A 12,668-nucleotide genomic window follows, 5' to 3' on the forward strand; every position below is an offset into this window, starting at 1 on the left:
ACAGTGTGGGGCCTGAAGGCCCAGCCCCAGCTCAGGAGACAATGATGACCCATAGACGCCCCAGCCCCATCTCGATGGTGCCAGGTCTTCACAGATCCCCCACTCCGCCACCACCCTACAACTCCCACCTGAGGCGCCGAGCTTCGCTTACTAAGCATGGTCCTTCGCTTCTAAACCTGGTGCTGGTCCTGCCCGGTCCTGGTGCTCCGTCCCACCCTGAGCCCCGCCTCGCCCCGCCCCGCCCCAGTCAAGCCAGAGCAGCCCGGACACCGAGGTGGAAGGGAGGCAGGAAAATCGCGTCCAAGGCCCCGCGGGTCCAGCAGCCCTGAGTTCCAGAGGACTCGAACGCAACCCCAGTAGCGGTAGAGGTAGGCGGAGCGCCAGGTGATTAGCAGTAACTGGAGGCGGGACCATTAGATGAGAAAAGGTAGACTGCGGAGGGTCGCGAACCTGCGCTTAGCAAAGGGCCTGCAGGGGCAGTGGCTGTTTGGAGGGGACCAGGAAGAGACCGCACCATGTGACCTCTGGGGAGCCAAAGTCGCGTAGAGAAGTTGGGGCCTGAAGCGGCCTCAAGACAGCGCGCGGTGCTAGGAAGGGGGCGGGCCCGGGCCCGGGCCCGAGCCCACCATAGCCTGAGGGCTGAGCCTGGGGACTCTGGGAAGAAGCCTGGGAGTTAGTGGGCGGTGCTTTATTATTACGTAGAGTTGGGCGAGGCCTAGAGATAAGAGGTAGGAGGCCCTGGAGTGGCAGTGCCAGCCGGAAGGACCCAGAAGGGTAGGAACCAAAGATGTGGGCCTGAGATTATGTAATGGTCACGACCTGGGATTCTTTGGGTCTGACTGGCACTCCGTTCCTAGGGGCATGCCTGGTGCTGCAGCTGAAGCACCTGTGATGCTACAGGATTGTAGTCTTCCCCTGTACTCCCTTGTTCTGTTCTCCCCAAGGCCCTTGGTCAAGTGGCCTCCACTGCCTGGTAATGAGCGGCTCAAGCAGGTGTCTCAGCTGTCATCATCTTAGGACCACCAGAATTGAAGGCCCAGGTACTCAGCGTTTGCATCCCCATGGACCAATTTTGTATAGGAGGGGCGGGCATTTCCTTTGCAATGGCTTGCATGAAAAGTACGTATGTCTCTCAGGAGGCCATTTGCCACTGGACCAATTTGTGCAGAGGAAACCATTGATTCTTCACATAGCTTTTGTGCTTCCCTGGGGCATTTGCACCCCAGTGGAGACAATATTTGCAAACTTCTACTTCTATTCAAGTAGAAGTTTGCACAGAATTTACAGTATTTGGGGGTGTGCCTGGTGCTGCTGCTGAAACGCCTGTGATGCTACTGGGTTCAAGTCTCCGCTGGGGCTTCCCCTCTACTCCCCTGCTGTTCTCCCCAGGCCCTTGGGGAGAAAAATCTGTAACTCTGCCACTCCAAAATGAAAACTAATTTCTGTTTTTTTGTGGTGGTTCTCAAGAAACAAAAACTGACAACACTGAGCATAGGACAGCAGAAAAGTGTCTCTGTGGCCGAAGGGGAGACTGACCCAGGGCACCTTCTTTGAGGAAGCCAGGTCTCCCTGACCCCTATCTTCCACCCCTGGTGCTCACTCACCTCTGTCCCCAAGTCTGTTCCTCTGTCTGCTTATGGTCCGACATATCCTTATTCACATATTTGTTCATTCTCCCTTTCTGCTCATTCATTCCACAAACATTTACTAGAGCTCACTTGCTGTGAATCCTAGGGTTTTGGATTCCCTGGAAAGGGCTCCGCACCTTATCCTGTGGAGGGTCCCTGTGGGCAGCTCTAGGAGTCCACACACAGGCATTTCAAAACTGGTTTTAAATACTCATCAGGGTGCCACACAAAGGAGCTGGGGTGAGAGCTTGTTACATGTCAGTGTGGGGCTAGGGTGCCCTGAGGAAACAGGGGACCCATCTGTCAGGGTAGCTGGGGTGCCCCACCCCCACCCTGGGACAAGGGAGCACAGTAGAAGCCTTTTCTGGAGGGTCCCAGGGCTAACTGGGAGCCAGTCCTCCCTTCGAGGTAGATCAGCAGGGAGGGAAGCGAGGAGCGGCTCCCATGGTGGTGGTGGCAGGTGGCAGCTTCCTCAGTGGTATTGCTGATAGTTGGGATAGCCTGAGGCTGGGGTACCCTCCTTCACGGGCAGCTGGCTGGGGTCCTCCAGGAATGGGGGTGCTGCAGAAGGGAGAATCAGGTAAGGATGAGCTGAGGAGGCTAGGTAAAGCACTTTGCCTCTCTCTCACCAGTGTCCACCAGGTACTTACCATTTCGGAACTGCTGGGCTGTGTAGCGAGTGAGAAGGATACCAACACCTTCAATAAGTGCCAACAGGATGCCCCCCATCATTGCTGAGCCCACCATGGCCAATGGGCCACCTGAAAGAGGGGGCAGAGAGACAGGTGAGGGCACACATGACAGTGTAGAAGAGGCTGGGGACAGGGGCAGGGGGCACTCACTTCGGGCAGCCAGCACAGCCCCTGTCAATGCTCCACTGGTGATAGAGTTCCAGGGATCCTCCTTGCCCCGCAGCCGAACCAGGCCGCAGTCGATGGTAGAGAACAGCCCCCCCCACACAGCAAAGCTACCTGTAGGGGAAAACCAAGGCCCAATTAGTGTTCTCGGGAAATCTCAAGAATCTACATCTTGGGGCCTGGGAGCTTCCAAGGCTTGAATGCTCTGGCCAAGAATGGGAGGAAAAACCCAGATACAAAGGCAGATATCAAACTCCTAGGGAATATTCCTTATTCATCCTCATTCTGTGGTAGGTCCCACTTCAAGCTGTCTAGAATCACCACTGATATTCCCTTTGCCTTCACAGAGAACTGACAAGTATTTACAAGCATATTTTATCTTTTTTTTTTGCAGTTTTTGGCCAGGGCTGGGTTTGAACCTGCCACCTCTGGCATATGGGGCCAGCGCCCTACTCCTTTGAGCCACAGGCGCCGCCCAGCATATTTTATCTTTATATGGCCTTTAACAGAGCAACTTTGATCTTCATAAATTACCATACAGAGTTGGAATTCTCATCTTGGTTTTAGGGAGAAGGAAACAAGTTAGGAAAGCCAGTTAATGATAATTAAAATGTTTACTGAGGGCTTACTGTGCGCCAGGACCTGTTTGAGGTATTATATATTATTTGACTTCTGCAATTTTATTTTATTTTATTATTTTTTGCAGTTTTGGCTGGGGCCGGGCTTGAATCCGCTACCCCCAGTATATGGGGCCGGCGCCCTACTCCTTGAGCCACAGGAGCCGCCCAGACTTCTGCAATTTTATTTTTATTTTATTTTATTATTTATTTATTTATTTTTTGTTGCAGTTTTTGGCCAGGGTCGGGTTCGAACCCACCACCTCCAGCATATGGGGCCGGCACCCTACTCCTTGAGCCACAGGCGCTGCCCCCAGACTTCTTTTTTTTTTTTTTTGAGACAGAGTCTTATTCCATCACCCTCTGTACAGAGTGCCATGGTGTCACACAGCTCACAGCAACCTCCAACTCCTGGGCCCAGGCAATTCTCTTGCCTCAGCCTCCCAAGCAGCTGGGACTACAGGTGCCCACCACAACACCAGGCCATTTTTTGTTGCAATTTGGCCAGGACTGGGTTTGAACCCCCCACCCTCGGTACATGGGGCCAGCACCCTACCCACTGAGCCATAGGCGCTGCCCAGACTGCTACAGTTTTAAATGAGTTAATATTATTAAAGTGTTTTGTCTGGTTAAATCCACATAAATTGGATTTAATTTTGACCAAAGTACTTAAACATTAACTTTAATTCAACTTGTTAATATGTTGTTTGGGATATTGCATCCTTATTTATAAGTGAAATATGTTTGTAATTTCCCCTTTATAATAATATATTCTCTCCAATTTTAATATTAGGTGTACCCAGATCAAGTAGAATGATTTTAAAGTATTCCTTCTTTTTCTATTGTCTGTAAGATTTGGCATGATCTATTTTTTGAAATTATCTTTTACTTTTATTTATAAATATTAGTTGTCTATTTTGAGACTTAAAAAAAATAAGAAGTTAACTGATCGACTCCATATTGAATCGCAAAGTATTCTATAATAGACATAATATTTGACAATGCAAATGTTACTTTTTTTTTTTTTTTTGGAGAGACAGAGTCTCACTTTATGGCCCTCGGTAGAGTGCCGTGGCCTCACACAGCTCACAGCAACCTCCAACTCCTGGGCTTAAGCGATTCTCTTGCCTCAGCCTCCCGAGTAGCTGGGACAACAGGCGCCCGCCACAACGCCCGGCTATTTTTTGGTTGCAGTTTGGCCGGGGCCGGGTTTGAACCCGCCACCCTCGGTATATGGGGCCGGCGCCCTACCAACTGAGCCACAGGCGCCGCCCTGTAAATGTTACTTTCTTTGCATTATTATTATTATTATTACTTAATATTTCAATGCAGCAATTCTCTGATTTCTTTTCTGAATGTATTTATGTTCGTTCATTCTTTACGAGGTTTTTGTTTCTAGTCCTTATCTCAAACATTGTTATTGTAATTAAATTTTAAGCCTCTTTAATTTTGTGAAGGCAAAAAATGGAAACCTGAAAAACACATGTATATGCAAATATATATATATAGATATATAGATAACACTTATTAAAGTGTTTAGCATAGGCAACCAGAACTTATAAACTACAAAACTCCTGATGAGGTACTTATGTTTTTTTTTTTTTGGTAGAGACAAAGTCTCACTTTATTGCCCTCAGTAGTGTGCTGTGACGTCACAGCTCACAGGGACCTCCAAATCCTGGGCTTAGGTGATTCTCTTGCCTCAACCTCCCGAGTAGCTGGGACTACAGGCACCCGCCACAATGCCTGGCTATTTTTTTGTTTGGAGTTTGGCCACGGCCGGGTTTGAACCGGCCACCCTCGGTATATCAGGCCAGCACCCTACCCATTGAGCCACAGGTGCCACCTGAGGTAGTTACTGTTATGACTCCATGTTACAGATGAGGTTCAGAGAGGTTAAGCCACTAGCCCAAGGTCACACACCAAAAAATAGCTAGGGCCTGGATTTAAACTCTAGAACCTACATTCTTACTCTTCCATATTAAATTCTTGGTAAATGTCACTCTTCTGGGAAGTTCCAGGAAGAATTGGTATTAGACTCTGGACACCCAACTGCAGTCATGAACCAAAGAATCATCCACCCCTAACTCTGCCATCACATTTCCTATATCTCCTCAAGTTCTTCTCACCTCCAATCTGAGGGGCTCGGATTCTCACAGCATTGAGACTACCTCTCAGGCGGTGCCGAATTCCCTGGGAAAAGTAAGGAAGGGAGTCAAAACAGGGTTTCCAGTATTTAATACAAAAAAGGAGATGGGAAACCTGTTAGGGTTATCAAGGGTAGAGATGTGAAGTAGCCAAGAACTAGGGGTCTGGTGAGCACCCCAGAGTGTTTTCAGAGCTCAGTTGAGAAGTTCTAATTAACTTATTCAGTAAATGATTAATGAGCACCTACTATATGCCAAGCACCATGCTACCTGCAGGGATACAGCAGTGGACAAGGTAGACTGGTTTCTGCTCTCTTGGAACTCACATTTTAGTGAGAGACACGAATCATGAGCCAAGGTAAGATAAACAAGATAGCTTCAGACAGCAATATGCACTATATAGAGGAGATAAGAAAAGACATGATTGTGGCTGAGGAGTCAGGAAAGGCCTCTTTAAGGAGGGGGGCATTTATGCTAAGACCTTGAAAATGAGAAACTGGGGTTTCTCTGTGGAAATGCTGTGATGTCAAAATAAGTCATCACGAAATCTTAAATGTGTGTGCAAGGCCAAACAGATTTTTTGGCCAAAAATCCAGAAAGAAGAGTTCCAGGAGTCAAGAAAAGAGACAGGGTATAAACTGCAGAGACTTTGGCAAATAAGTGGCATTTAAAGCCATGAAATATGTTAAAAGGATTTTCTCAACTTTAGGGCTGTTCTCCATCTGCCAGTTAAATTCCTGTCATTTCTGTCTATACAAGTTTCTGAGCTAGAATCTGCCTCTAGATAAAAATCTGGCCTTGCACACACATTTAAGATTTCATGATGACTATTTTGACATCACAGCATTTCCACAGAGAAACCCCAGTCAGGGTATATGTGTGGGAAACAGAGGTCATGTTTGCAATTCCCCCAAAACCCCAGACCCAGGAGCCAGGCCTGGCACATGGTAGGTGAGCAAGCACCAGAATGAGTAAGTGCATGTGACTGCCAGCTCCAAGCAGTTTTCAGAGCCATATCCTGTATGGGCAAGAAACCTGACTCCCATACCACCCAGAGGAAAGCCAGAACTTACAACTGGGGCGTTGCGGAAGCCTTTGATGGCCTGGAAGACTCCGCCGCCAATGACACCCATAGTGAAGGCTCCACCACAATCATCCACAATTCTCCATGGGCTGCAAGGGGGAAGGGAAGGAAGGAGTTACTGTGAGTCCTCCCCTTGGCCTTCACATGGACTGTTTCCAACTGGGAGAAACCAAGTCACCTTCATGCGTGGGAAGAAGCATTTCAGATAATGACTTAGTCCAGTCGCTTCAGCCCCCTCCATTAAACCAAGAAATGGAGTAAAGGGGGAAAAAAACAACACGTTTCAATATGCCCTACAGAAGTAGCCCGTATTGATACTGAAGCAGGGCAGGGTTGTGCCCCTTCTTCAACAAGGAGCGCGTCCCACCAATTGCCTACTCTTTCCGCCTTTTAAATCTGGCGCAACTGGGAAAAACCAAGAGCAGATCGCGGGGACCCCACTCCCTGCCCTTTAATAGGCTCATCCATGCCCCACCCCCCACTAACAAAAGTGACGTGGGAAAAACCACGTGTGGTAAATCTGGGGATTTCCGCTCAACATCGCGCCACCCCCTGGCCAGAATGGATTCGACCACTGAGTCTCTCCATTAACAAAGAGGGACTAGGAGATATAAAAGTCAGGGAAAATGTGGCGTGGTTCATCCTGTACCGCACCTTCTCCAGGCGCACTAGTTGTGGTCCCTCTTAAGTGAGACCGAGTGGGAGGAACCAAATGGGGGGGAGCGGAAGGAAATTAGAGCCCCCGAGTCTAGGACGTGGCACTGTCTAGCCAGTGCCTCACCGCCCGCCTCCCACGGCTGGCCTTGGCGCCGCAGCAACAGTCCCGATGTCTGCGCCCATCGCCGTACCAAGGCTCCCGAGCGTACTCCTCCATGGCGCCGGCGTCTGGGCACGCAGTCAGGCACTACCTCAGCCGGGCCACGCCCCCTGTGCAGGCGCACACAGGCGCTCGAGCTCTCCACCAATTCCAGGACAACGATTGGGTCGCTTCGTTATATGTCAATCCAAAGACACACTCTCATTGGTTACCCGGGGTTGCGTTATCTGTTCACTACCGCCTGAGCGTCGCCCAGATACTTCTTGGCTCGGGGAGAGAATACCTCATTCTGTGCTTTGTGAGAAAAGAGTCGTGTGTTTCTAGCGATCTTAGCGGCGATAAGGGAGAGGTGGCCGATCTGACAACCTTCCATTATCTGCACAACTGTATCGGTAACGTTGGGGTGGGCACAACTTTTTGGAGGTGGAAGAGGTGGTGTTCTCCACTCCCCCGTCCTATCGCTTTGGTTCCTCCCACCTGGCAGTCTTTGGAGGACGTTGGATGAGCCCATTACTATGGCGCGGGGGAACCGCATTTGGCCCCTTTGATAGTGGGTGGAGCCTGGGCGAGGAACTGGGTCCTGGAGAACCTGGTCTCTAGAGGCGGGTTGGTGAGTTTTGGTGATATTATCACCTATGTCTTCCATCTTTTAGTGCGTACGTTCCGTCCGTCCAGCTACTGGAGCAACTGGATAGGTGGGATCAGATCAGTACATTCTGAAGGGAGGCACTTGGTCAAGGATCCAGAGTTGAATCCTGATCTGAGCTGGTTTTCAGTCTGTCTGCCCGTCCCTAGGTCTTTCTGCTACCAAATATGCCGCTGCCTGTTGCGCTACAGACCCGCTTGGCCAAGAGAGGAATCCTGAAACATCTGGAGCCTGGTGAGATAGCTAAGAGCAGATGGGCCTACCATGTGCCAGGCTTGACAGACATTTTGTTGTTGATACCATGTGTCTACTGTGCACCAAGCAGTCGGGTGTCAGGCATTTCATTGTTAACAGTATGAATTCCTGACATCCATCACTACAGCATGCCAAGCACTGTGTGAGGGGTGCAGGAGCTTGGGGGATAGATAGATCATCCTTTAACAGTATTGACAGCTGATGCCCATTTTGGACCTACTGCATACCAGGTTCAATTCATGGGGGTAATTACATAGCATCTAATAGGAAAAATAGCTGACACAGCAGTATCCTGTGTGACGAGTACAGTGGCAGGATATTACTTTGAAATACCTGTTATCAGTACAATAAATAACAGAGGTACTGTGGTGACAGGCACTATAGTGGTGACCTATACCTTATTGTTCACCGTATCAAGAGCTGACATGTATTTTGGGTCTCCCAAGTGTCTGCCATACACATTATGTTTTTTTTTTTTTTGTAGAGACAGAGTCTTAGTTTATGGCCTTCGGTAGAGTGCCATGGCATCACACAGCTCACAGCAACCTCCAACTCCTGGGCTTAAGCGATTCTCTTGCCTCAGCCTCCCGAGTAGCTGGGACTACAGGTGCCCGCCACAACGCCCAGCTATTTTTTGGTTGCAGTTCAGCCGGGGCCGGGTTTGAACCCGCCACCCTCGGTATATGGTTTATATATAAACCATACACATTATTTTAACAGCATAAAATGTCATTTAGGCCTACTGTGCTGTTGGCTGCTAATTATACCTTACTGTCAATGATACTAAAAGCTGGCATATTTTATGGGCTACAGTGTGCCAGGCCCTGGAAAATGCATCTTATTGTCTACTTGATAACTGACATCAATTACAAGCCTACTGTGTGCCAGGCATAGACAGTGTAGTTAATAATACAGTGATCACTAATATTTCTTTTAAGCCTATTGAGTACCAGACCCTGTACTCAATATAAAAGGCATATATCTTATTTCATTTTTTGAGACAGACTCTCACTATGTCACCCTCAGTAAAGTGCTGTGACATCACAACTCACAGCAACCTCAAACTTGGGCTTAACAATTCTCTTGCCTCAGTCTCCCAAGTAGCTGAGACTACAGGCACCTGCCACAACAGCCGGCTACCATATATCTTATTAGCAATAGTGATGATTATAGGCCTACTGTGTGACAGTCACTATGCTATTGTTGGCACATGCATTTCCTTGTTAATTATACCCATAGCTGAAATCTGTTGTAGGCCTACTGAGGGCCAGACACTGAGCTGATAATAGATACCTTTTTTTTTTTTTTTTGAGACAGAGTCTCATTATGTTGCCCTTGATAGAGTACTGTGGCATCACAGCTCACAACAACCTCAAACTCTTGGGCTTAAGTGATTCTATCAGCCTCCCCAAGTAGCTGGGTCTACAGGTGCCTGCCACAACGCCTGGATATTTTTCTTTCTTTTTTTTTGAGACAGAGTCTCACTTCGTCACCCTTGGTAGAGTGCCATGGCGTTGCAGCTTACAGCAACCTCCAACTCTTGGGCTTAAGCGATTCTTCTACCTCAGCCTCCCAGGTAGCCTGGACTACAGGTGCCCGCCACAACGCCCAACTATTTTTCTTGTTGATGTTATTGTTGCTTTTTTTTTTGTAGAGACAGAGTCTCACTTTATGGCCCTCGGTAGAGTGCCGTGGCCTCACACAGCTCACAGCAACCTCCAACTCCTGGGCTTAGGCAATTCTCTTGCCTCAGCCTCCCAAGTAGCTGGGACTACAGGCACCTGCCACAACACCCAGTTATTTATTTATTTTTTTTTTGTAGAGACAGAGTCTCACTTTATGGCCCTCGGTAGAGTGCCATGGCATCACACAGCTCACAGCAACCTCCAACTCCTGGGCTTAAGCGGTTCTCTTGCCTCAGCCTCCCGAGTAGCTGGGACTACAGGCGCCTGCCACAACGCCCGGCTATTTTTTGGTTGCAGTTTGGCCGGGGCTGGGTTTGAACCCACCACCCTCGGTATATGGGGCCGGCGCCTAACCTACTGAGCCACAGGCGCCGCCCAACACCCAGTTATTTTTTGTTGCAGTTTGGCTGGGGCTGGGTTTGAACCCGCCACCCTTGGTATATGGGGCTGGCGCCCTATCCACTTAGCCACAGGCACCACCTTGGATAAGAGTTTTTTTTTTTTTTGTGGCGGGAGACAGAGTCTCAGTCATCCTGGGTAGAGTGCCATAGTGTCATAGCTCACAGCAACCTCAAACTCCTGGGCTCAAGTGATCCTCTTGCCTCAGCCTCCTGAGTAGCTGGGGCTATAGGCACCTGCCACAGTGCCTGGCTAGCTTTTCTATTTTTAGTAGAGACAGGGTGTGGCTTTGCTCAGGCTGGTTTGAACTCCTGAGCTCAGGCGATCTACTTGCCTCAGCCCTTAGAGTGCTAGTGGTCCATGAGCCACTGCGCCTGGCCTATGGATAAGTTTTTTTTTTTCTTTTTTACACAGTCTCATTTTGTCATTTTAGAGTGCTGTGGCATCACAGCTCACAGTAACCTCAAACTCTTGGGCTTAAGCCATTCTCTTGCCTCAGCCTCCCAAGTAGCTGGGACTACAGGCACCCACCATAACGCATGGCTATTTTTTAGAAACAGGGGTCTTGCTGTTGCTTGGGCTGGTCTTGAACCCATGAGCTCAGGCAATCCACCCACCTGGGCCCAGAGTGCTAGGCTTATGGGTATGAGGCACCGCACCTGGCCTTTGGATAAGATTTTTGATGAATCCCTATCAACTCTTCATCTGAAGCCACAGACACATTTAGGTAAATGTTTTTGTAAATCCTCTAATACAAATAGAGTTGGATTTGGAAAGTGAGGGATACTTAAATGTGTTTCCTGGTGTGCATATGTATACACATCTACTTGTTTGTGGGAACATGAGCATGCATGTCTCTTCAGGGCCCGTAGGGATTTGACGAATGCTCTCAGTCCTTACCTGTTCTCCTCCTCCTTCCCCTGGCCTTATTCTGCCAGAACCAGAGGAAGAGATCATTGCTGAGGACTATGATGATGATCCTGTGGACTATGAGGCCACCCGGTTGGAGGGCCTGCCACCAAGCTGGTACAAGGTGTTCGACTCTTCCTGGTGAGCCCAGGGACCTGGGGAGGGGTAGGGAAAGCTGACTTCTGACTTTACCGTTCCTGTGTTGATCCTCACTATGGCTAAGTGGGGGGGGACACAGGAGAAGAGATGTAGGATCTTCTCCATGAGGACCTGACATGAAGCAGGTATAGGCAGAGATTGGGGAGATAAGAGTTGAAGATACAAAGAAGACATCTGTGCTGACACTCCTTCCTTTCCACTGCCCCACAGTGGGCTCCCTTACTACTGGAATATAGACACAGACCTCGTGTCCTGGCTCTCCCCACATGACCCCAACTCCATCGTTACCAAATCTGCCAAGAAGCTCAGGAGCAGTAATGCAGGTGAGTTGGCAGATTCAAGGGTGCCTTGAGTGATTCTAACAGTTTTCAGAGAGAGGCCAAGTGTATCATAGCGGATCAAGGAGGGGTAGGTGATACCAAGCAGGGGAAATTGCTGAAGGCAGCGGCTACTGAGTCCTGGGGCGGGAGGAGAAGATCATTTCAAGACTCATGTCCCAGATGCTGAGGAGAAATCAGACCGTGGCCATGACAAGTCGGATCGGGGCCACGACAAGACCGACAGGGCCTATGACAAGCCAGACCGGGGGCACGACAAGTCAGACCGGGGCCATGACAAGTCTGACAGAGATCGAGACCGTGTCTATGACAAAGTGGACAGAGAGAGAGAACGGGACAGGGAACGGGATCGGGACCGCGGCTATGACAAGGCAGACCGAGAAGAGGGCAAAGAACGGCGCCACCATCGCCGAGAGGAGCTGGCTCCCTACCCAAAGAGCAAGAAGGGTAAGAAGAGCAGGCTGGGGCTCAAGTGAGGCAAGTGAGGTCCCAGGGTACCTGCAGTGTAAGGAAGCCCTCCCTCCTAGGACCTAGGCTGGGAGAAGAGTGCTGTGGTATGCAGCAGCCACAGGGTCCGTGTCTTCCTGGGGCATGGGGGTCAGTGATCAGGAGCTTCTCAGGCCTTGATTGAAGACTTAACCCTGCCACTTACTTCCACAGTGGTGAGCAGAAAGGATGAAGAGTTAGACCCAATGGACCCCAGCTCATATTCGGATGCACCCCGGTAAGTGAAAGCTAAGTGATAGCCCCTCATTTGCTCTTTTTCCTCATGCTCCTCACTACATAGGTAAACACCATGGCCCTCCTCCCACTGCCTTCCCCTATTCCTTAGTTGGGCCTGGTGGGCAGTGACCACCACATCCCCTATCTCCTCTCCGACACTCTGTCACCCACAGGGGCACATGGTCAACAGGACTCCCTAAGCGGAATGAGGCTAAGACGGGTGCTGACACTACAGCAGCTGGGCCCCTCTTTCAGCAGCGTCCCTACCCATCCCCCGGGGCTGTGCTCCGGGCCAATGCTGAGGCCTCCCGAACCAAGCAGCAAGACTGAATCGTCGCCCTCTCCAGGCCTAGAGTTTTTAATAAAAGCTTTTCTGTGATCATGTCCATAAGGCCTGAGCACAT

The 12,668-nt window shown here is 49.7% G+C and overlaps 2 protein-coding genes across 7 annotated transcripts; one reads left to right on the forward strand and one right to left on the reverse strand.

Moving 5' to 3' along the window:
- The first annotated feature begins 250 nt into the window (after window positions 1-250).
- Window positions 251-12,652, forward strand: PQBP1 (polyglutamine binding protein 1). Of its 5 annotated transcripts, none has more exons than XM_053580789.1 (7): window positions 251-368; window positions 7,946-8,030; window positions 11,074-11,185; window positions 11,414-11,526; window positions 11,704-11,988; window positions 12,202-12,265; window positions 12,438-12,652. In XM_053580789.1, the coding sequence occupies exons 2-7, from the start codon at window positions 7,964-7,966 to the stop codon at window positions 12,592-12,594; spliced, it is 798 nt and encodes a 265-aa protein (XP_053436764.1). In that variant the 5' UTR covers window positions 251-368; window positions 7,946-7,963; the 3' UTR covers window positions 12,595-12,652. The 5 variants fall into 5 exon arrangements, with proteins under 5 accessions (XP_053436764.1, XP_053436766.1, XP_053436763.1 ...); XM_053580788.1 differs by lacking the exon at window positions 251-368 and adding an exon at window positions 7,401-7,542; XM_053580787.1 differs by lacking the exon at window positions 251-368 and adding an exon at window positions 7,411-7,542 and having other exon boundaries at window positions 7,804-8,030.
- Window positions 1,814-7,320, reverse strand: TIMM17B (translocase of inner mitochondrial membrane 17B). 2 transcript variants are annotated; one of them, XM_053580795.1, is made up of 6 exons: window positions 7,182-7,320; window positions 6,323-6,422; window positions 5,232-5,295; window positions 2,471-2,599; window positions 2,279-2,389; window positions 1,814-2,189 (listed from the first exon to the last, which is right to left on the reverse strand). In XM_053580795.1, the coding sequence occupies exons 1-6, from the start codon at window positions 7,205-7,207 to the stop codon at window positions 2,101-2,103; spliced, it is 519 nt and encodes a 172-aa protein (XP_053436770.1). In that variant the 5' UTR covers window positions 7,208-7,320; the 3' UTR covers window positions 1,814-2,100. The 2 variants fall into 2 exon arrangements, with proteins under 2 accessions (XP_053436770.1, XP_053436769.1); XM_053580794.1 differs by having other exon boundaries at window positions 7,115-7,209.
- Window positions 12,653-12,668: the final 16 nt, after the last annotated feature.

This window comes from Nycticebus coucang, chromosome X, assembly GCF_027406575.1.
Source record: "Nycticebus coucang isolate mNycCou1 chromosome X, mNycCou1.pri, whole genome shotgun sequence".
In the NCBI taxonomy this organism is placed as follows: domain Eukaryota; kingdom Metazoa; phylum Chordata; class Mammalia; order Primates; family Lorisidae; genus Nycticebus; species Nycticebus coucang.